At 45.8% G+C, this 25,160-nt stretch overlaps 1 protein-coding gene across 2 annotated transcripts in view; it reads right to left on the reverse strand.

Annotated features, from left to right (window-relative positions):
* The window catches only part of thsd7aa (thrombospondin, type I, domain containing 7Aa), a 92,350-nt gene that overhangs the window by 48,443 nt on the left and 18,747 nt on the right, over positions 1-25,160 (reverse strand). The window contains exons 2-3 of one of the 2 annotated variants that reach the window (XM_063899163.1): positions 3,093-3,752; positions 2,273-2,756 (exon numbers count right to left, since the gene is read on the reverse strand). In XM_063899163.1, the coding sequence (XP_063755233.1) occupies positions 2,273-2,756; positions 3,093-3,752 (1,144 nt within the window). Of the gene's footprint in view, positions 1-2,272; positions 2,757-3,022; positions 3,753-25,160 lie in introns of both variants that reach the window. The other variant, XM_063899162.1, reaches the window with a different exon arrangement.

The following is a 25,160-nucleotide window of genomic DNA, read 5'->3' on the forward strand; positions in this document are numbered from 1 at the left end:
TACACAACCTCTATAGACACACACAACCTCTATAGACACACACAACCTCTATAGGACGCTCTGCTCATGTTTTGATGATGGATAGAGCGGGAGGAAAGAGAGAGGTGTTTCATAAAGGCTTCTGAACATCCAGGGAATCTGATAATATGCACAGCTGTATTCGAACGCGGCGCTCAGCCAGGCCAAAGTGTTTCATGTGTTTAAGTATTAACTTTGCATGGTTGGAAAGCTAACCTGCACCAAAGAGCTACAGATGTTCCTCCTTACGCTCATGCTTACAGCCAACACAAGCTATCAGTGACTGGAAAAATAATCCATGTCATCAATCTGAAAGTCCCTAAAGAATCGGTGTTGTCTAAAATCTGTGATTACAAACTTTAATCTGTTAGGGTCATTCCTACATTATGCAAAACAAAAAGCCATAATCCAGTCCTTTCCCGTTAACGACAGAGCTCAGCAGGCCTAACGACTACAATATGTTTCCATGTCTTATCTTGATGAAGGCCCGATGGAGCTTCCAGTTCCTCCTCATTTTAAACACTCAACACTTGGGCTTGATTAGCATTATAAGCCACCAGATCGAGTCTGAGATTCCCACAGTGCTACTCAACTGTAAATAAACTTGACTCCGTGTTCTGGTCCACATTAATATCCTCACTCTCAGCTAAGCCTCTTTGGAGCTTTTAGCCATCTGTGCATCCTGTGATATAATCCACTCCACCAGTGTGTGAATGTGCATGGCTGAAGGAGATGTGTGCGTATGTGCCTCTCTTTTAAATGAATATAGTAGATATAAATCCCCGTACAAATATAATATGCCACTTGATTTCCCGACGTGGTACAGCATTTATGAATCCTGACCTTAAAAGCAAACACAGGGCTTGATGCTGTCAGGGAGTAATGGACGCTGCTCAGTGGCCTCTATTAGAGCCGAGCACCGGCAGACAGAATGAGGCCATTCATCGCCAAACAAAGGGACGCCACATGGACGCTGGCCGAGCTGCAGGATCACATGTATTGAGACGTCTCAGCGTCGAGCTCTGAACAGACAGAGAGACGCTCGTCAGCCACTAATTGAAACTGACAGCGCTTCTCGTTATGACCATCATCACTGCGGCCCTGCGTTGTGTCGTTGTAATCGTGGACGGATACCGTTAACAATCCCACTAATTCAACATCAAGCCTTCATGTAGGACTCAGAACATCTCAATTAACTCTGAGGAAATATTCAATAACAAGCCATAACACTGACGGCTTACACAACACGTAGAGTACCACTGAGAGCAACCAGACGTGACTGCAGCATGCACTCAACAACAACAACAACAACACGACCCCTCCCTGAGAATATGTCAACAAGCTTCACAGCACACGCTCCTCAAAGGGCAATAACATGCACACACCAGAGGATATATATAGATGAATGTATATACATGCCATCATCGACACTGGATAGCAGACAGGACTGGGAATGACATGAAACCCAGCTGGGCTGCAACAACACAAACACCCGCTGTGGGGGGGGCGGGAGCATTTGGAGGCTGTGGTCAAGGGTTAGCATCGGCAAGTGAACACTTAGAGTTAGGGAGTCAGGTGACAGTTAAAAAAGGGATCAATACTTGCATGTCGTTACAACTTGGAGAAGCTTAAGGTCCGTCTGACAGACTATTTCTTGTAATGGCAAAGTTTGCATCCTAAGGTCGGCAATGGTTTCAATCTGAACAGAATCCTGTGGAAACTGGTCTGCTACGGCCGTTGAAATGCAAGCTTTAAGATCAAGTTACCTAACCTCGGTGCACGGCCGTAGTTTGCAATGATTGCTTTTGTTCTCAGGCTCCACCCCACAAAAAAATCACCCTGCAACTGCTTTGCATAAACACGAGAGGCAGAGGCATCTTGTCAGGTCTGTCAGGTCCGAAAATCCTACAGACTAAGAAGCCTGGAGCTTACAGGACTTCTTGTATTTATTACTGGAAACACATCTCAGGAAGGCAGGACATCACATGATCTCTGACGTACCAAACCCTAACCCTCACCTGGGCCGATGACTAACTCAGACTGTGATGTTTCAGTACAGCCACCCTTAAACGTTCCTGCACCCGAGCCTTATTCCCTGTTCCCTAAAGACATCGTCATTGTACTTATATAATTGTGTTGCAGGCTAGCCTCTACAGAAAGAGAAGACCACCCAACATGTTCTCTCAAAACCACAGACCCTCATCAGCAAACTGCCACACACACTGCAGATACTCCTCCTAAGGACGTCTCTTACCTGAGAGCCTCGACGTTCCCGCTCTTGTGAACGCAGGACACTTCCCGGGTCTGGTATCCGACCGTCAGATCCCAGAACTTCCCCCCCGGTCGGTTCTGTCGGTTTTTGTTCCTCTTCTTCTTGATGAGTTCTCTGGTCTCCGGATCCTTCACCTTCCCCCTCTCCCTCAACCTCTCCCGCACTTTCTCTCGCATTTTCTCCTTTTTCTCTTTGTTTTTCACCTTTTTCTGTCGTTTGGGTCGGTCCGCCTGCCGGGACGGCCGGTCCGGTTTCCTGTTCGCCCGGCCCAGTTTCCTGTTGGGTCTGGGTGGTTTCTGTCCATCTTTAGACAGTTTGTCTCCATCCTTGGACCTTTTCTCTCCCTCTTTGCGCTGTTTGTCCCCCTCTCTGCTGGGTTTCTCCCCCTCACTGCTCACTTTGACTCCCTCTCTGGACTGTTTGTCGCCCCCTTTAGATGTCTTCTCACTCTCTCTGGATGGTTTGTGCCCCTCTCCGGACGGTTTGTCCCCCTCTCTGGATGGTTTGTGCCCCTCTCCGGACGGTTTGTCCCCCTCTCTGGATGGTTTGTCCCCCTCTCTGGACGGTTTGTCCCCCTCTCTGGACGCTTTGTCCCCCTCTCTGGATGCTTTGTCCCCCTCTCTGGATGCTTTGTCCCCCTCTCTGGATGCTTTGTCCCCCTCTCTGGATGCTTTGTCCCCCTCTCTGGATGCTTTGTCCCCCTCTCTGGACGGTTTGTCCCCCTCTCTGGATGGTTTGTCCCCCTCTCTGGACGGTTTGTCCCCCTCTTTAGATGATTTTTCACTTTCCTTGGATGGGCTCCCTTCCTCTCTTGGGGTTTTTTCAGCTTGTCTGGCTTGCCTGGACACCGGGACCGAGCAGAGCCCCCAGGGTCCGACCCTGAGGCTGTACAGGCTCTCCTCCCCCTCACAAAACCCCGGCTGGCATGTCTGAAACTCTGTCAGGTTTGGGCAGGCCGACCCGCCAAACAGTGGTGGAGCTAAAACAAAGCGGATCCGGTTCTGTAGGCCGATCCCGCAGGATTTAGAACATTGAGTCCATGGGCTGAACTCTGACACCACACAGTCCCGCGGGCAGGGGATCAGGCAGGCCTGCTCCAGACGGGGTTTGGGCTCAAAGTATTCACAGATCGCGTCCTCTGCCGGCTCGCCGTCTGCCTTCAGGACGCAGCCCACCTCCCGGGTCTGGATGCCCTCCTCGCCCCGGGTGCAGACGATGGGTCGCTGCACCCCGGCGCTGCGCATGGACACCGGGACGCACTGGTTCCATGCCCCCAGCTGCCAGTCGTACAGGTCTTTGTGCCAGTCGCAGACCCTGAAGCAGCTCTGCTGATTCTCCGGTCGCTCGCTCTGGTCACAGTTGGTGTGCAGCGTGGTCCAGCCTTCAGCGTGAGCACACCACACCGCCCGGCTCTGACTGCCGCCGGGGCCGCAATCACTGCCCATACAGCGCCCCCAAGGACCTGAGGAGAGAATGAGAAGACAGACAGGTCAAGCAACGGTTTCACCAGAGGAGGGACCTAGAAACCAAACCACTGAAGCAGGAAACCCCTCTTCTCTTAACCTTATAACAGAACATTGCATAGTGACTTTACATTGAAATGGGCCAAACCATGTTCAGCGCTGCGTGCAGCAACGGGAAAAGTTTGGTTCTTCATTCATTAGATCTTAATGTTCAGGGTTCAGCCGAACAGGTCACCCTGCTTTCAAAAGTTATAAAGCTACTGTGCAACCTGTCCTTTGCAAACGTCCATGTTTCCTTCATGCACAATGTCCCTGTCCTGTACGGGAACTGACTAAACCTTTCTGCCAGCTTTACCTCTGTTAAAGGCAGTCTCTGGATCATGTGTTAATGCTTGTTACATCCTCTCCCATCATCTGACTGCTGGTGCTCAAACTTTGCTCACAGAGCTCCCAGATCTCAGCCGAAATTGTAGTGATTAATGTCTCAGAAAAGCCAGACCTAATCCACCAGAACTTTTTATAACAGGCGTGTCGTGTTGTGTGGTATTGGAACTAATATCATATCCTTTGCATCGTCTCGTATTGTTTGATATCTTGCCTCCGTTTGTGTTGTGTAATATCTGATCTTCTCTGTGTGCTCTTTGTGAACAGCACTTTAACCACCACTGGGTGGACACGCTCTCCTCCAGGTTAAAGTCCTGCACTAAATGTTCCTCAAGTGAACTGAAAGAATACTGAAACTACTCAAACAGTCCAAACAACCCAACCTGAAGTCTCCTGCAGGAACAGGGTATTATTTATAGTCTAAAGAGCTTCTAAAGACAGCCCTCCTGCCCCCCCACACGGAGTGAGTGCTTCCCAGTGCAATATGGTGATTGCACTTCCTCAGGATTTATGAGAATCCAATTATAGTCCTAAGTAAACATCGACCTCCGAACAGAACCTGTGTAAGCAGCGCGGCAGACTCAATCAATACAACACAAAAATGAACTGATATGAGGAACGGTGCAGCATTCCTTATCATTAGCGCTGTCTGCCGGTTCGATGCTGGGAACCTCTGCACCACAGCACTCACACTAACGAGGCGATCACACAATACTTGTTACCCAGGCAGCGCCGGCTATATTCAGACCTTTACAAGGACTGTTCTATCACCAGGAGAACAGAGCGGTTCTACGGTTTCTATTTGCACCACTTACTTTCCTCAGGATGAAGACTGACTGACTAAACTTCAAGAAGAACTCCAGGTCAAAAGATGTTTGCTTTTTTATCCCAAATGTTTATGTTGCAGCAGCATGATACACTACATGAAATGAACAATGCTAAGTGTAGACAAAAGAAGAAATAGAAGTAAACTGGCATTAGAGGAAAAATAGATCCTTGTTGCAAGAAACAGTCAAATTAGGAATTAGATCTGAATATGAAAAATACACATATGTTGTTTTGATGTAGAATTTAGCAGCAGAAAATCTCCTGAATTTGATTCATTTATCTTTGCTTTATATCTGGTCTCTGATGATCCCTAACCCTACCCTCATAAAACCTTGTTTGTTATTTTAAAAGTCATGAAGATTCATCAGCACTACATTACAAGTCAGTACTTCCAATTGATGTCCAGATATTCAACTAAAACCAAGATATCTCATGGCAAGAGTTTAGAGGAGTCATGACTAGAGAAGCCACCCTCAGGGGTTTCCCAGTCCTCAGATCTGGTTTTGAATGTGTGTCCAAACCTTGGTATAGATTAAAGAGTGCCTCAGAAGTGGGGTAACAACCAAGCCTGTAAATCGCTGCTCAAGTGGCTTAAAGGTACATTTTTATAAAAGATTGCAATGCCATTATTCATCATCTATGTGATCACAGACTGCGAGGAGCCATGCAGAGCCTCAGCTGTGACTGCCCCTCCTCTCTATCACCCAGAGGACACCGGGAGGGGTGGTGCTATAAAGTCAGACGCTTTATTAAACACTGCCTCACGGTTTCACTCAATAAAACCCAGATACAGCAATGAAAATGTCAGCAGAGGAAGCAGCAGCTGAATTAGCTTACAGCTGCGGCGGGGGAGTCGGATCAATACGGATCCATACAGGGAGCAAGAAACTGCCCCCGACACCAGAGACAGCTGAGGGTGTCCTCCACAGCTGGAGAACAGCAGAGAGATTTCTGAGGGTCGCTTAATGAAACCGTGGAGGGGGGGGGGGGGCTGTGTTTATAGGTCCTGTGTTAACATGTCTTTTATTATTTACAGAGTATTAAATGTACTTACAGGGGCAGGAAAGTGTATCATACTGATTATACCGTATCGTATCGTGTCCTATCTGTGTTCAGTATCGTGTCCTTTCAGTGTTCAGTATCGTGTCCTATCGGTGTTCTGTTCCGTATCGTGTCCTATCGGTGTTCAGTCTCGTGTCCTATCAGTGTTCCGTTCCGTATCGTGTCCTATCGGTGTTCAGTATCGTGTCCTATCTGTGTTCCGTATCGTATCGTGTCCTATCGGTGTTCCGTTCCGTATCGTGTCCTATCGGTGTTCCGTATCGTATCGTGTCCTATCAGTGTTCCGTTCCGTATCGTGTCCTATCGGTGTTCAGTATTGTGTCCTATCAGTGTTCAGTATCGTGTCCTATCAGTGTTCAGTATCGTGTCCTATCTGTGTTCAGTATCGTGTCCTATCGGTGTTCAGTATCGTGTCCTATCAGTGTTCAGTATCGTGTCCTATCGGTGTTCAGTATTGTGTCCTATCAGTGTTCAGTATCGTGTCCTATCAGTGTTCAGTATTGTGTCCTATCGGTGTTCAGTATTGTGTCCTATCAGTGTTCAGTATCGTGTCCTATCGGTGTTCAGTATCGTGTCCTATCAGTGTTCAGTATCGTGTCCTATCGGTGTTCAGTATTGTGTCCTATCAGTGTTCAGTATCGTGTCCTATCTGTGTTCCGTGTCGTATCGTGTCCTATCGGTGTTCCGTTCCGTATCGTGTCCTATCGGTGTTCCGTTCCGTATCCTATCGGTGTTCAGTATCGTATCTTGTCCTATCGGTGTTCAGTATTGTGTCCTATCGGTGTTCCGTTCCGTATTGTGTCCTATCAGTGTTCAGTATCGTGTCCTATCGGTGTTCAGTATCGTGTCCTATCGGTGTTCAGTATCGTGTCCTATCGGTGTTCAGTATCGTGTCCTATCGGTGTTCATTATCGTGTCCTATCTGTGTTCCGTTCCGTATCGTGTCCTATCTGTGTTCCGTTCCGTATCGTGTCCTATCTGTGTTCCGTTCCGTATCGTGTAAAGAACAAACTAGAATTACTCAAAACAAGTGGCTGAAAAATGTACTTAGAAATCAGGAATCCTTTATCCATCACACACTTGGGAAGATAACACATTAAACCTGGAGGTACAAGTTAATGAAATCAAATAACACACAGACACGGTACGATCCTTGTTTTGAATAACGAGCAGCATCATGGACAGCCCGCACATGCAGCTTCCTGTCAGTGATCAGCTGGAGACAGCAGAGGTTTGTCTGATTCCTGATATAGTAAAAGAGGCTGAAGGCAGTAAACACTGAACCCGCCTCACAGGACACGGCTAGCTGCTGAAGCTAAATGAGGACGGTTTTACTGAGCTGGCCTACATCGCCCGCCCCCCACTGAGAGGGGAGGGGGGGCACCGAGCCAACAAGGCCCACTGTCAAACACACACACACACACACACACACACACACACACACACACACACACACACACACACACACACACACACACACACACACACACACACACACACACACGAGAACGTTTTACAGTCCCTCACAATAAAGAAGGGGGGGGGGCTGTCTAATAAATCGAAACGTTGAAATCGCAATAGAGTGGAGATTGAGTCTTCCTGTCCCCGGGTCTCTTCAATGGTTTCCTGAGTGTGTTTTTGGTTATCCTGAAATAAGGTTTCATCACAGATTTCCATTGAGGAGCGGAACAGACGCTTTGGTACCAACATTAGAAATGAAGCATCATCAAATCCTGCAGGAGAAGACTCTTTGCTTCTGGTCCAGCACCACACAAAGCTATGACACTGATGTCTCAGGAACCTTAATGCTGTTTGTTTTTAACTCCTGTTTCATGGGGGGTAAAGAATGTCCCTTCAATGGTTCCAGTAAGGTAGGATGGACCTTTATTTATCCCGTGGGGGGGTGCAGGAACAGAGTCATAATGATAGTAATGTCATGAAGCCTCTTGTTTATCTTAAGTTAACAATCAACTTAATGGTAGAGTTTAAACATTGGTTATTGATTGTGGACAGGATTACACAAAAGCAGCTTTTCCTTTCTGTCCGCCGAGCATCGATTTATTTCTCTGGCTGAAACGTCGGCTGACGGATTGAATCAGCTGTTGGCAGTCGTCTCTAAAAGGCCTCAGGTTGTCCTGTACAGTAAAGACTGACACCACTTCAAACACAGATCCACAAATCAACGGTCTTCCTTCACGATTTAATTGGATATGATTTAGTGATCCCGATCAATAGAGAGGAAACCGGTTGATCTTTGAAGGAAGTAAAAGACGTGTTTACAGCCGCAGCACTTTGATGACCGCTGTCCGCAGATAAATCCACTTAATATGTGTCCGGCCGCGGGGGAGGACGAAGCGTCTCCTCTTGATGTTTCTCTACTGGTTTATCTCGCATGTCGCCTGCCAGCACTGGGAAATTGACATCTGTGTGAAATGATTTCACTCCCCAATAATGGGATTGCTCTTTTTTTGGACGAACCGGCCCGGCGTCCCCCGGAGCTCCCACCTGGGCCCCTCACTTTTCCCATGGTGCCAAACAGAAGATTGGCACTGGCATTTTACCGGGATAATGGAAACCAGTGTGAGGCTTTGGGATGGGAAGGCGAAATAAATGAGAGCAGCAGCGGGCAGGCAATCTGTATTCATATGTTGAACACATGTCTAAGATAAAAGACGTGGAAAGGTCATGGATTTACCGTTTACTGCTGGATGCACTCAAACTGAGCGGATATTTCCATAACAGAGAAATAAAGGAGTGTTATTCCCGCTGTAAACCATAATAACAGGACCTCTGTGAAGATAAAACAGACAGTGATTGAATCCTCTCTTTTATGTTTGGTCCCTCAGACCCTCCTGCTGAACTGGAAATTGGTTTTAGTTGAACAAACAGTGCTTCACCCACTGACCTGATTCATGATCTGAAGTGAAAACAGCATCACAAGGCACTGTAAGGGCTGGACAACATGTAGATATTAGATCAATACTAGATATATTTAGATTTATGTGAAGCCAACAATGTGGGCTGGTTCTCCTAATAACTGTTTTCACCTAAAAAATAGTAAAATAAGTTCCTCTTTGACCTTCAAAATCAGCGATGCACCATGTGGGAAGGTCATGGCAGATAGCATAGACCCTGTCGAGTCTGACGTGGAGCTCAAACCTTGTCCATCCGGTGGTTCCGTCTCTGAATCAGCTGCTGTTGTCCATAACCAACTAGGAATAACTGAAACAACGTTCAGAATCAGATCAACATCTTATTAGCAAATGTAACCTGGTAGTAATGTAAGAGACAAAGAGACCCTCTCGTGCTACTTCCTGTCTAGTTATGCTACCCATAGTTAGCCTTGTTTAAGAGGTTATATTTATGACCGGGATGGAAACATTTCCTTGCAAAACATTGCTTCATTTAAACTCTCCTCTCTGCCAGATCTGGACGAAAGGAGGACGAGAAACCCAGACCAATATCTTAAAGAACAAGTGAAAGCTGGATCATCTTTGAGGTGAATCCGCATTAGAGTAAACATGGCCTCGCCTGTAGGAGCACTGCTTTCAGCTTTATTTCCTGTCTGGCTGAGAGCCTTTGCTCTTTGATCAGCAGACGATCAAAAGCAGAGCGGTGCAGGAACGACAGGACAGAGCTGTGTTCTGCACCAGAGACCCCCTGATGCTGGCTGGTTCTGTAGCATGAAACACATCTTCTTCTCCAGAGCAAAATGACCAGATGTGGCCAATTTGTGAGAGCCGGCCTCGCGTGGTGGAGGTTTAGGGAAGCATTACAGTGTATCCAGGGAAGCGGTGCTCGCTAATCCAGAGACAATACACGGTGTTTACACAGGGTTCAGTTTGTAACCCACAAGCATGCTGGGAATAATGAGTGAGGCATATCAGATAAGGTATGTCGAGGCACCAGAGGCTCCAGCAGACCGGCGTTCATGCATCTTTCATCAGGCCTGTGAGGAGAGCATTACACGGCTCATTTAGGGTGTCGTGCTGCTACACGGATACAGACTGTCTTCTGTAGGGAAGGGAACAGAGCTGCAGCTGAGCGGGAACAGATGCTGCCGACTCGTATTCAGATCGTTGTTTGTTTGCACAGGTCAGAATTTAAAGAAGGATGTTTTTATGACAAGCAGATGTGTTTTATCATATCTTTACAAGTATTATGGACGCATCCATATGGCTGGAATCAGTTTTGGTTTGCAGTCGCTCAGAGGAGATGTGTTTCTCATTCATGCATAACCAAACTCCATCATGTCTTTCTGGTATCAGATGCAAACAAACAACGCGTTTCACATTATATACTGACCATCCATCTCTACATATTGCCACGGGACTTTGTTCACACTATCCAAGTAATAATAATAATAATAGTTTGAATTTCTATAGCGCCTTTCTAGGTACCCAAGGACGCTTTCCATGTTTTGAGGACAGACAGAAAACAAATAGAGAAATAAAGCAAATAAAATACAAACAGAGATGGCAGCTGTGGAAGAAGAACGGGGGTGAGATGAGTTAGTGGTCAGAGGCTACGGTGAAGAGGTGAGTTTTTAGTGAGGATTTGAAGAAGGGAGGCAGCGTTTCGGATCTCTGCAGGAAGAGCGTTCCAGAGGGTGGGGGCCGCAGCACTGAACGCCGTGTCACCAACGGCTCGGAGGCGGGGGATAGACAGAAGGCCCGTGTCTGAGGACCGCAGACTCCGTGTAGGGGTGTAGGGATGGAGGAGGTCTGATACTGTGGAGCGAGGCCATGGAGAGACTTGTAGGTGAGGAGGAGGGGTTGGAAAGGGATCTGGGACTTGATCGGGAGCCAGTGAAGGTGGTAGTCAATCACTATTGTTAGTAAAAAGGTTTTTCCAATATCTTGAAGTCCTTCTCTTTGCCCTACAACAACACTGTAAGAACTAAGGAGTTGGGATAACTAGGAGGCTGTGGCGCAGTGGGGTAGTGCGTTGGTTCCAGTCCCACTGTAGTCAGCATGTCGTTGTGTCCCGGGGCAAGACACTTAGTAAAAGCATCTAATAAGTGACTTGTAAATATGCAAAACTACACAGTTAAGGCGACTGTCTGCACTAGAGTCTTGACTTTGACGGAGACTAAAACTCTTGGAATTTAAGGGAAACAGCGGACATTTGAGCCAGCTGAAAAAGAGAACTTTTAAGGCTGATACCTCAGGATTTCATTCCCTTTTCCCCAGACGCCATCCTCTCACCCTTAACCAAACGGTTCATTTCCAAACCCGACTCTCCTCTCATTATCTGGACCACTTGCTATCAGTGGTTAAAGCGGCAGAGGGTTGATGTAGTAAGGTGCTTTGGAGTGGTTGTGGTTAGATAAATCCATCCCGCAGCAGACACAGCTTCCCAGGGATCACACCACCCGATCACTTCCTCCCGACCCCCCACCCGGCCCTGCAGGACGCCCCCACATTAACACAGATACTGACCAGGCCTGCTGTGAGGCCCCGCCTGAACACAATCACTCCCTGTTTCTGTCCCTAATCATAGCAACTACCAACCCCCCCCCCACCCCCTCCCCAATACAACCCCTTGTTCCTCCCCCTTAAAAAACTGCCATCCCCAGATGTGAAGGATTCCTCTTTTGTTCCTCACTGTAGCGTGTAGCGTGCATGTTCGACCCATTTCATTTCTTTACCAGACATCTTGAGAGAAATACTCCTTTGTCTTCACGCTGTGGGAATCTAGCTGATGATTAGGATGTGATTTAGCTTGTTTTTCCAGGTATATTTGGACAAAAAAATATGTATCATTGGATCTACTAACGGAAAATGTATTTGGACAATTACATAAATGATTGGAGCTGCTATTGGACCGTTAACTTGGGCTATAATACACACCATCGAATCTACTGTTAGACAATTAACTACCATTGGACCTCATTTTCGACCCTATATCTGGGCAATAAAATACACAACTGGATCTACCATGGGATAATATACTACTCTAAAAGATCTCCTATTGGACCTATTATTGGAACATGTATTTCAGGAATACCATTTACACTTGGATCTGCTATCGGACCTTATCTTTGGTCTAATCTACAGCAGAGAGGACATTTTGAAGAACCATGATGCTTCGAGAGGTTCCCGACCTTATCAAATCACCTGAGGCTCGGGCTGGGCTGAGGCTGATCTGAAAGGCTTTTCAGTGAGAAATGGACGCCCCAAGGGAGGAGGGGGAGGAGGAGGAGGAGGAGGAGGAGGAGGAGGAGGAGGAGGAGGAAAGGAATAGGAGAGCAGGAGATAGCACAGTGACTCTTTGGAGAAATCTGCCCTTTAGATGAAAAGGCATTAGTCAGCCAGGACCGGGGAGAGGAGAGCCTAACATGATTGGATTTGGCTGGAAAACATGGGGGGGGGGCACTCCCTGAGGATCGGGCTGGCAGAGGAAACACCAGTGACAGAAGAAGTGAGTCGCAGGGGGAGATTATGTGGGAGACGCTCGCTGGTCCAGGCTGTAGTCTCCAGCTCTGGCACCAATCCACTCTCCTGATCTGACTACAAACTCGGCTTGGCGACATGGGAGCGCCAGCAGAGGCTTCGCTCTACCTGCTCTTTCTCAGCTGTCGTACCAACATAATCACGCAAATTACAACGACCACTTCCCACAATGCAGTGCCCCGTGCAGCCCAGTTTAAAAGGGAGATCCCAGTGAGGGGGGGATTAAAGCTCCGCTCGGCACCAGCTAACATTAATTGGATTTGAAAACTTCAGATTACATGTTTTCTTTGTGTAATCTGCACATGTCCAACACAGTTAAGCAAACAGAGACCCGGGGACCTTTAGTGTTTCGTTGTGATTATGACTCACCACAGAAAGGACACACTGCTTATGAACGGGCACTGAACATCTCCATTGGACAGAAATGGTTGGGTGTTGTATTATGTGAAATTACAACTGGTCCTAGGGGAACTAGGCTGCATCCTCTGGCACTGCAACCCTGTATTACAGCCAGTGCATTATTATGGAATTGTATGAGCATCACACACCTACATCTGGCTGCTGGAATGGATTCAGAATTCTAGCAGATGAGAGTCCAATATTATATGAATGTGTATATCTTGTATTGAGGGATGTTTAGTACATCAGTGAAACCAGACCATGATGACCAGACCATCTACAGAACAGATTCAGAGTGAAGGATGTCAGGTGATGTAAGTTCTGTGGCTATATAAAGACACTGTACTGGATGTCTGATGCATCTCCTGCAAGTAAAGGCCCTCCTGTTCCCAGTCTCTCTCTTCAAATGCCCAGAATTTATAAAAAGCCACAACAAGTTTCATTGAAAACCACCCCAGCAGAGCAAACGTGACAGAATAGAAACTCAGACTGGATACTGCTCTGTTATTGCTCTGGAAACAGCCCTTTATGAACGTAAGATCTGAAGGACGTAGGAGAAAATTATCCTCCATACATCTTGTTGTTATTACGCATAAACTATTCATGAGTTCAGAAATATGAATCACAGAGCAAAGCTGCAGATGTATCCATGACAGTCAAAACAACTGTTTCATGCAGATAAAGAAACCACGGCACAAACATCAAACAAACGGCCCGTAACACTTCCATTAGGAGGAGCGCTCTGCAGCTTCAGAAACCATGCAGCATCTAGAGAGCATTCAGAGGAAACATGAGCAGCAGAAACCAAACGCTGCAAATACAAAGGAGAAAAAAGAGACGAGGACAAAAAAAACGGATTCAAACAAAAGTTGACAAATTGTCCAGCTCCGGTCCCAGCTGTGTGCGTCTCTCTTTAGTGTCCCCTGGTCTCCAGCTGTGTGCGTCTCTCTTTAGTGTCCCCTGGTCTCCAGCTGTGTGCGTCTCTCTTCAGTGTCCCCTGGTCTCCAGCTGTGTGCGTCTCTCTTCAGTGTCCCCTGGTCTCCAGCTGTGTGCGTCTCTCTTTAGTGTCCCCTGGTCTCCAGCTGTGTGCGTCTCTCTTTAGTGTCCCCTGGTCTCCAGCTGTGTGCGTCTCTCTTTAGTGTCCCCTGGTCTCCAGCTGTGTGTGTCTCTCTTTAGTGTCCCCTGGTCTCCAGCTGTGTGCGTCTCTCTTTAGTGTCCCCTGGTCTCCAGCTGTGTGCGTCTCTCTTTAGTGTCCCCTGGTCTCCAGCTGTGTGCGTCTCTCTTTAGTGTCCCCTGGTCTCCAGCTGTGTGCGTCTCTCTTCAGTGTCCCCTGGTCTCCAGCTGTGCGCGTCTCTCTTTAGTGTCCCCTGGTCTCCAGCTGTGTGCGTCTCTCTTTAGTGTCCCCTGGTCTCCAGCTGTGTGTGTCTCTCTTTAGTGTCCCCTGGTCTCCAGCTGTGTGCGTCTCTCTTTAGTGTCCCCTGGTCTCCAGCTGTGTGCGTCTCTCTTTAGTGTCCCCTGGTCTCCAGCTGTGTGTGTCTCTCTTTAGTGTCCCCTGGTCTCCAGCTGTGTGCGTCTCTCTTTAGTGTCCCCTGGTCTCCAGCTGTGTGCGTCTCTCTTCAGTGTCCCCTGGTCTCCAGCTGTGTGCGTCTCTCTTTAGTGTCCCCTGGTCTCCAGCTGTGTGTGTCTCTCTTTAGTGTCCCCTGGTCTCCAGCTGTGTGCGTCTCTCTTCAGTGTCCCCTGGTCTCCAGCTGTGTGCGTCTCTCTTTAGTGTCCCCTGGTCTCCAGCTGTGTGCGTCTCTCTTTAGTGTCCCCTGGTCTCCAGCTGTGCGCGTCTCTCTTTAGTGTCCCCTGGTCTCCAGCTGTGTGCGACTCTCTTTAGTGTCCCCTGGTCTCCAGCTGTGTGCGTCTCTCTTTAGTGTCCCCTGGTCTCCTGCAGAAACTTTGATTTGAGTTTCTATATCTGCATCCTGTCTGAAGCTGCAGCGTGTAGATATGTCCAATAACTGCATATATCTGTTAGGTGTGCAATCAGAACACTCGTTGCCTTAGCTGAGCCTCTTTTTGACAGCAGCACCATCACTGAATAAAAACAAGTCGGGGAAGTTCAAATCAAATCTGAATGTGGGAGGATTATTTATGATAATCGCCATGACTCAGTATCAGGTTATTCAACATTAATATCAGGGTTCAGTGAATGAAGGTCAACTCCCCTCTCCTCTGAACGCAATAAAAGCTTAATAAAAGGCTCCTATCGATCACATAATGGCCTTGTTATGAGATTATTAAATCCAGCGCTTCATGTGCAGGCAGGAGATTTTAAAGCAGTGAGAGTGAGGGTGGAGGCAGACATAGAAACCCTCTGCAGACTGCAGGGGAACAAAGGGTGGCAGGGAGGGAGGCAGTGGTGGTGGGGGGGGGGGGGGTGCTTAAATGTCACTGGGAGCGAGGTGAGACGAGACAAAGAGAGGAGGGTGGCGAGGCTGTCGGCTTACCAACAGAGACATAAGGTAAACTCACAACAGGAAACCTTCTTTATCCAATCACAACGGAGCTACTATTGGAGGATACATGTTGACTTAGCATCGGGTGCGAGTTGGACAGTACATCAGAACCAATCAGAACGGCACGTATCGTTGTTTTTAATTGCACATATTGAATCATTTTAATGCACTTTGGCTTTCTCCTGGTTTCGTCTCCATGACAGAGGCATCAGCTTCAGCGGCGAATGAAACCCATTATTTATGACAATGAGGTTGATAACGTTCCTCATGATTCTAACCCCCTGTACTGAAAGTGTTTTTTAGAATATTAGGTGAAAACAGCAGCCAGGCGAGGTGACTGTGCATCTGTCTGAAGTCTTGCTGTCAGGTTTGGAAGCATCTGTCCCGTCCACAGAATAAACCTAAAGGCCCTGACACACCGAGCCCATGTTTGGACGGCAGGTCATGCCGGGCTGTCGCTGAGCGTATGTCGCCCTAGTTTTTGCAGCGACTCGTGCATCGTCAGCACTATCGCTCTGCTGCAGTCTGAAAACTGCTCTTAATTGTTGATATTTCAATAAAAGAGGTTAAAAGGCCTTTTATATTTTGAACAGACCCCGGCTAGCTGTACCCTTCTGCTTAAAACGTTTGCTATGCTAGTCTATTATATTTAAGATCATCTTTAATCAGAACCAGACTCTTCATCAGTACTTTAAGCCCCTTCCTCACATTACCTAACATGACAAGATGCATTTACACAATCAGAAAGAATAATGAACTAGAGAAACAGACGTCACTGCACACACAGAGGAAATCTAGGAAAGTCTGTCAGGATATCCGGGTTGATCAGATCCACCAAGACAACCTAATACACTTCAAATCAGATCCAGTAATCTGTTGTCGACATCCCACTGACCCCTGAACATATCTCTGGATTATATCCTGAGGAAGAAACTAGACTGAAATATAAACGCAGATTCATGCAGCGACAGGACCGATGTTTGGACGGTAAAGGATCAGCAGCAGATTAACAACAAGCGTCTCGACATGGGATGTGAATAAAGCTTTAACTCTTACATGGAGATTAAGTCAACAAGAGGAAGCTTCACGTCTGCAGGGGGCTGGGGGTTTCCGGTGAACGTCTTATACTGATTTAAAATAGTAAATCAGATTCGTACGAGAAGAATAAAACCGTCAAACCCAAACCCACACCCACAGCGCTGCTTGGTGCCACACAACGAAACCAGGCTCACTGATCTGATGATAACAATTAGAAAATATACAGTCGCTCTAAAAAAGCCTCACCTATTCAAGCACTGCTCCTACTATCAGAAATAACACCAAACCCAACTTTCAAAAAGGCCTCTGTTAGAAGAAAATAATAAGTAAACTCCTCCAATAATCCAACGTTTAAAACGTACTGCACCACATCCCTTTTCTTCTATTAACTCTAAACGGGGCGTCCTTAATGAGGGGTCTTTACCTGTCGTTAGCTTTTGAAGACAGGATTCATTATGGCGTGTAAATATGAGAAATTCTTGATGTCTTTTCTAAAATAAATATAGTCATTCGGATGTTTGAAGAATAAGGAGAAAATCCATTTGAGAATTGTTATGACCGCTCCCAAAGATCAAACTAAAATGAGGCATGAAACAAAACCTCTGAATGCTCATGATCGAGCTAACCGTACGGCAAGGTCACAGCAACGAGCATGCTGCGTCTCTGAATCCAGATTAAAGCGGGCAGGAAGTCTCTGAATATTCATGCAGCTGCGCCGTGTCTGCTGGAGGTGGAGGTGAGGGCAGCTGAGCACCGCGGGGGGGGGGGGGCGAGGAGACGAGGGGATTCCCTGAGACGGGCAGAGACATCAACATCACCCAGGGCGATGATATCACACAAAAACAACACTGTTTAGAGAAGGGGGGGGGGGGGGGGGGGTAAGGGATGTCACCAAACCAAAGATGTAGGATTCAACACCAGAGAGTTCAATCACTCTCAAGAAGAGTGTGGAACCAGAGAAAAACCAAACAACAAATCACAAACACTCTAAAGGACTCTACTAACTATCCTGCTGTGGAGCTGTGCGAACAATTAACAAACAGCTTAGTTGCTAACGGCCATCAGCTACCAGCCAATGGCTAACAGCTAACAACAACAGCTAACAACCAACAGCTAACAACCAACAGCTAACAACCAAAAGCTAACAGCTAACAACCAACAGTTTAACATCCAGCAACTAACATCCAACAGTTCCCAGCTAACAACATACCTTTAATAAATGCTAAAAAGCCAATAGCTTGCAGTTAATAGCTAACTGCTAACAGGCCAGAGCTAACAGCTTGAATCCAACAGCTAACGTAAACTAGCTCTCCTGTCACTTCTAACGAGGATTCATTGTTATCGTGGAACAGATGGAAAGCAGCGTGTCGACAGTGTGGTTAAAGCACCCCAACACAATTTCTATCATCACATTCATAATGTTGGCATCGATTTGGTACCAGAGTTTCAGGACAGATGATCTCTGAATCCATGTGATGTTAAACTCCAGGATAAATCGGGACTTGGTGTTTCTGTTATTCCTCTGATCCAGCCGCTCTTTGAAGCAGTGATTAGAGGTGAGGGCCTGCAGGAGGAACTCTCCGTTGCTTATGTTTGACAAGCGCTCAGTTATTGCCTAACAAGAGAAATCATTTCCTGCTTTCCTGTTTAAGCGGAGCGCTGCCTCAGGCTGTTTCTCTCCGTGTGAATAATGTGATTGTGGAAAATGAGTGTTTCCTCCTGAGTGCAGACGTATGAACCTGGTCACAGTCGACTGCAGAGTCAATTATACCGCAGATATTGTTTTGTGGGGGGCTTAAACAGACTGAATCACTGCGTTATTATGGAGATATTTTCAGCCTGCACCAGAAACACGGTTCCTTTTGTTGGTTTTACTCCTTAAATACAGGATAGCACAACTGCTGATCTTCAATATGGCTTACTGGTGTCAGGGTTGGCAGGAAGTTGGACACAAGAGCAGAAAAGAAATAAGATAGATTAAACAAAAAGGGAGCTTTCATTTTACAAACACTGAAAAACAAAGATAAACATACAAACCAGGGAGCCCGATAGGATCTCAGACGGGAACAACAACTGGGAACCAACAAAGAAGACAAGACTAAATACACACCGGACTAACCCAGAGACAAGACACACCTGGAGAGGGGAGGCAACAGGTGAACTCAATCAGACAATCCCACAGGAAGTAGAAACAGAGAAGAGGAAATAGATTTCAAAATAAAACAGGAAACTTTAAATACAAGAACTAAGATCATGAAGACGGTCAACCTGTAGCTCCTTCAATGAACGCTCCTGCTTCAGTCGCAGCCCTCCTGCTTCGCTCCACCTGGGGGGTCCTGCTCTGTAGTCTGACGGTGCCGTGCTGCGACTCCAAATGCTTCTTCAGATTTGACGTAGTGTTTGAAGCGAGACAGCACTTTGTGTTCTCTAAGATCTCAAAGTCAGTGGCCTAACTTTGAAGATATATCTGTGTGAGAGGTTCTTAAAAGTCATCAGTTCAAGCTGTAATCAATTCTAAACCGTTGAGGGGATGCTTGTGTTCCTCCTCTCCTCTCTGACAGAGTAACCTCCGTTTGCAGAACGCCTCGCAACACTCTGCAGATCAGGGCTACTGTGTCACTGAACACACACCAACACACACCAACACACAACAACACACAACAACACACACCGGCCTCAATATACCGGAGACACTGAGTGCACCAAATGAACCAGTCACAGTAAGAGAATGCCTTTCTGAAGCTGCAGACCGACAGATTGTACCACATTATTTCTGCTCCTTCCCTGGGATCTTTACTGTGGCCTTCAAGCCAAAACAAAGTCTGCTGTAGATTTGATTCTCTGCCTTAAATTGTGTGTGAACTACGGTGGCTGAGAGGTGCAAACACTCCAGGAATCCCAGAACTGTTCCTTTAGGAGAAACATGCAAACGATGCAAATATAGAAACAGAAATGTTCCAAATCACATTCAGCATTCAGAAAAGATTGCATCGCTGCAGAGAGGTGTTGCACGACATCATTCTGAACTCATCGAGACCGAACAGTATCAGGGAGGCTTGTTTCATATGATACAGGTTATAAATATGTGTCTAATATAAAGCCTGGCGTGTCTGCGGGAAGATGAAGGCCTGTGTTTGAGACCGCGCTGAGCATCTGTGATATCAGAGAGGATGAAAGAGGAGGTTATTTCAGGTTCATAATCCGCCTCTGCTCTGGGAGATGTGAAGAGTTTCTTCTCCTTTCTCCATGCACCTCGTTATCGACTGAAAACGCTGCAGAAACTACAAAAAGACCCCCCCCCCCAAATGAAATGTTTTGGATTTAAAATATTGTTTTTTATGCAGCTTTAACTCTGTGTATAAAACAGGGGCTCGAACCGTCTACGCCTGGTTACAGTTTACAGAAGCATTTCATGCACTGTTTGCTGCACGTGTGTTTATAATGAGTGTGTGTGTGTGTGTGTGTGTGTGTGTGTGTGTGTGTGTATATGTGCGTGTATATGTGCGTCTGTGTGTGTGTGTGTGTGTGTGTGTGTGTGTGTGTGTGTGTGTGCACCCCTCCCCCACATGTCAGTGTGTAGCTCTTTTGAAGAACAGGAGCTGACAGCATGGAGAACCAGTGATGGTTGTGTTCTCCGTCGCAGTGTGTACTCAGTGTGTACTCAGTGTGTACTCGGTGTGTACTCGGAGTGTACTCGGTGTGTACTCTGTGTACTCGGTGTGTACTCAGAGTGTACTCGGAGTGTACAGACAGCTCAGTGTAGTGTTTCTAGACAGCTGGGACTGATATAAATAGAGGCTTATTCAGACGATACACTGACAGATATATTTAAAACATCTTTTCCTTTTAATTTGAATTATTTTGTATAATTTTACGACCAAAACAAACAAAATAAAAATAATAATGAAACACTAAAATATGCACGTGGGAGATAAACAAAGGTTAAGACACAAAGACTTAACACTCCCTTACAATTGTACTTGTATGAATCACTAATAACACGGTTCAGGCAAACGTTGCTTTTTATTATGAGGGTCTGAAGGGTATCTTGCGCTGTTCGTATCGGGAAAAGAACCTGATGCAATTTGAGATTTTCTGCTATAATTGCAATCACTTGATTAATTGGCAATTCCACCACAGGTCATTTAAACATCTATCATTAATCCAACCCCAATCTGTGACTGCCTTTCTCTGTTTGTTATCCAAAATATACTATTAATGGTATTTATGAGGACCACCACAACAACAACGAGCCGTGCTTTACCCGATTCAATAAGAAAAACATCGGCCGCTTCTTATGGTTCAGATGAATCTCATGACATGACGTTAATATATGAAAGAGAAGAAGAAAGCCCCCCCGCTGCTGCACCTCCTCCAACCTGCTCCGGATAATTGCAGTAAACATAGCAGATGGGGAACAGTGGCACCTAAGGGAGGGCTTTATGGGGGTGAGGACGGGGGGAGGGGGGGAGTTGATGTATGGAAGGTGTTGATTAGCCCACCATGGACTCAACACGCTGATATATTTAGCTTCATCACTCGCAGTCAGGAGCGTTTCTCACTTAAAGAGGTGTGTGTGTGTGTGTGTGTGTGTGTGCTTGTTTTTATTACAAATGAGGACAACATCTTTAAACACACCTACCTTATAGGGACTCCCTGAAAGAATGTGGACCTTATTACACGGACGTAAACCTCTCCAGCATTCCCCCAACCAAAGACATCCTGTGTCTTAAAACATCAGAGTGTTACGACATGATTTTGCTCACCTGTGACTGCGCCAACTAGTGGTCGGTTCTGGAACTTGAATCCACTTAAGTCACAGCCGGCCCTCAATCATCACATTTTGTTCAATCGATTCTTCAACTTTTTAAGCTGGTTATTACTATAACTGTAATACAGACACAAACATCCCCAAATATACTGCTCATTTAAGTCAGCAGCCAGTAACACACTGACACTGATTAGCCAGATAAAATGATGCGAGCTAATAACTGCAATCTGAGGCTACAGTACATTTACTCAAGTACTATACTTAAGTACTCTGAACTTGAGTATTTCCGTTTCATGCTACCTTATACTTCTGCTGAACTGTGTGTATTAAAACACCCTTGACATGCTAACATGATATGATGCAGTACCGTACGACTGATCTACCCAGTATTTTACAAGTATCTAACTGTGGAGTAAAGGACCTGGCTACTTCGCGGGGAGGGGATTTAATTCCTTCCCTTGGCTCAAACCTGCAGCCACGCTTTCACACAATCCACTTAATCCATTTTCTCCATTTTTAAGAAATGAATTAATACACAGATTCTATAATCCTGTGTTTTCATGCAAGCTTTCAGAGGATCCAATCTGAGAACAAGGCTTTCAATTAAATCTGGGAAGCATGAAAGCATTGTGCGTCTCCGTCACTGAGTTCTGCAGAGTCCTGAGCGCACATTACAACGTTTAACACTGAAGACAAAAGACATACGTTAGAGTGTTTTCCAGTGGAAGAGGTGCTGCAGTGTGGCTTTAAAGATGCATTCTAGGTTACTGATAATATTCAGATATATCCTGCTATAAATGCACGCTGCAGATGTGAAGAGCCTCCCCTAATTGATTTCCCTCTCTGATATCCACTCCCGCATCTCCTGCACAGCTTGTGAACATTTTCAAATGAGCCACGCTGACCATTGTGTATTAATATATTCAAATTAGCATATGGCATCATTGAAATATTAATGTGTGCACAGTTGTGTCAGGCGCTGGAGGTGTACGATGAGCAGGAGATGCTAACAGCATGAGGAGATATAGGGAGTAACCCTGTTTGCATCTGCAGGAAATGTATCAGGGATTTGAAAGACTGTAAAGACACATCTAGAAAACTAAAGAAGAGGTGCAGGCAAAACAGTCAAGATACATTTCCTCTTTCTCACTTTTAGCAGACACCATATTTATTCCCCCTTGTGATAATTTCAAGCTTCCTGATTTGTGTATTTTAAATGTCTGACCAATTAAGACCTCCTGTCATTACACGTGCAACCTTCAGTTTATTAAGGAATAAGCACGCAGTATAGTATATTCCAACAGTATGTTCCCACCATTGAAAGCCCCTTTCTACCAGGATCATAGATTTACCCTGAGGTCATACAAACTGATTACAAGTGCACATTAAACAGACTAAAAAAGGACTACAGACTTTAAATGGACCACAAACGGAATACAAAAGGACCACCAACCCACATTAGACTACAAACTAAAATCTGAATACTTCCAATACCAAAGTTCCATCCTCTTTTTCCCAGAGTTTCTGCAGGCAGACACATATCTCTGTTTATAGAGATGACTTCCACCCTGACATGTCATACAGTGACGCTCCAGTGGAGGTGTTTCTCACCTGAGACCCCTGAACACAACACGGTTTAAAGCTCTCCAAACACACCGTGGTTCTGCACAGTTTTGCCTTCAGGCAACGTGAGGATGAGCCAGAGATCTTACAGCCTCTCAACAAGACGTTCTTATATTCACTCAAATCAGCAGGCAAGATAGAACATGTCTTTCTGCTCTTAACCCTTTGATTTTTATTTAGTATGAAGTATGTGAGCAGAATTAGTTGGCTGACACCCGAACCCCCTGATGTCCCCAGTACTTCCTCTACTACTGCACTTGTACACCTCCACTACCACGCATGACAACCCAGTTTATGATTGGGATCATTGGAGATTTTATGGCAGAAAATGACATATCCAAAATGACATGTCCAAAATGACATGTCCAAAATGACATGTCCAAAATGACATGTCCAAGCCATCATTTGGATTGGGTGGATTACTGAACGGGCGCTTCCAAAAGAGCAGCCTCAAAGTGTATTTGTTTTCGAAGGTCGTTTCCTGTTTTGAGAGATGTCCCTGCTGTATTTCATCACAGACCAGGAGCCTCTTATAAATTAGCGTTAGCATTAGCTCTGAAAGTCTCTGCATCTCCTCCTCCGGTTCCTCCCATCGCCCAGCGGCTCATTAAGAATAAATCTGAGCCTCAGCAGAAAGCTGTAGGGGGGGAGGCAGCACTAGTCGCTGCAGAGTGGGGGGGATAACGGGGGAGAGCTGGGGAGGACCGCTGATAGAGAGCGAGCGCTAAAGCAGATCCCGCTGATGGACGCAGAGATAAAGCAGAACGGGCAGAGAGAGGCTTACTGCCAGGAGAAATCCCGCAGCCTCCGCTCGTCAGACGCAAATCTCCTCTCACTTCCTCCCAGGACCAAACTCCGGACCTGGGGGGACAGAGCCTTCTCTGCCGCTGCCCCCTCCCTCTGGAACTCACTCCCCAAAAACATCCGTGACTGCCTCGACCTCACCCTGTTTAAATCCCAGATCAAAAGTCACCTTTTCAAAACTGCTTTTAATCTGTAAATGAACGTTGTGTTCTAAGAGTGTTGTTTGAATGATGAACTGTATCTCTGTAAAGTGTCTTTGAGTTTTTAGAAAATAATAATATTAATATTATTATTTATAATAATAATATTAATATTATTATAAATAATAATAATATTAATTATAATAATAATATTATTATAAATAATAATATTATTATTATTTATAATAATAATATTATTATTTATAATATAAATAATAATATAAATAATAATATTATTAATTATATTATTATTGATATTATTATTTATAATATTTATTTATAATATTTATTTATAATAATATAAATATTAATATCAATACATTTGATCTGTACAGCGCTTTTCTAAAAACTCAAAGACACTTTGCAGAGATACAGTTCATCATTCAAACAACACTCTTAGAACACAACGTTCATTTACAGATTAAAAGCAGTCTCCCTGCGGACACACATCACCTCCTCTCTCTGGACTCATCCCAGCACATGGTTTTCAGTTATTATTCAGAGAGTTTTGGTTATTTCAGAGCGAGGCGATGAAGGTCTGAGGCTGCTGGGCTGCCCGGCGTCCGAGAGGAGACGCAGCACGGAGAAAGGTTACGATGGGTTCACATTTTACACCGAGGGCAAACAACACCGGTACTGACAGTCTAACCCCACACAGACTCAAAGGTAAACTGATTATACTTTTGATAACAGGTCAAGGTAACTTTCCCCTCAAATGCATCGTATCCTCAGGAAAGTATAGAGGGAGTTCAACATGTATTTGCACACGGTTCACATTACTCATTTTGAGAGTTGGGTGTACCGCATTACAAAAGTACCGGAGTTACAGTAATGTATTACTTGTTGCTGTAACGCAGTAATATAACGCAGTACTTCTGAAATGTGGGTAATATAATACCCGTTACGATTCTCAGTAACAGTTACAACACATTTTAAATGATGCGGTGTTTAGTTTCTAAGAACTCACAAACATCGTGAGACATTCTGACACCAGAGAAACAACTGTGAATAGTAACTCAGTGCGCCTGTTTCCTATTGGTTCAGAGGGCAGCAGGAACAGATTCACCATGCAGAGCTGCAGGCTCACCATGCAGAGCTGCAGGCTCACCATGCAGAGCTGCAGGCTCACCATGCAGAGCTGCAGAAACAGATCCACAATGCAGAGCTGCAGGCTCACCATGCAGAGCTGCAGAAACAGGGCCACCATGCAGAGCTGCAGGCTCACCATGCAGAGCTGCAGGCTCACCATGCAGAGCTGCAGGCTCACCATGCAGAGCTGCAGAAACAGATTGACAATGCAGAGCTGCAGGAACAGATTCACAATGCAGAGCTGCAGGCTCAC

This window comes from Eleginops maclovinus, chromosome 13, assembly GCF_036324505.1.
Source record: "Eleginops maclovinus isolate JMC-PN-2008 ecotype Puerto Natales chromosome 13, JC_Emac_rtc_rv5, whole genome shotgun sequence".
NCBI classification, from domain to species: Eukaryota; Metazoa; Chordata; class Actinopteri; order Perciformes; family Eleginopidae; genus Eleginops; species Eleginops maclovinus.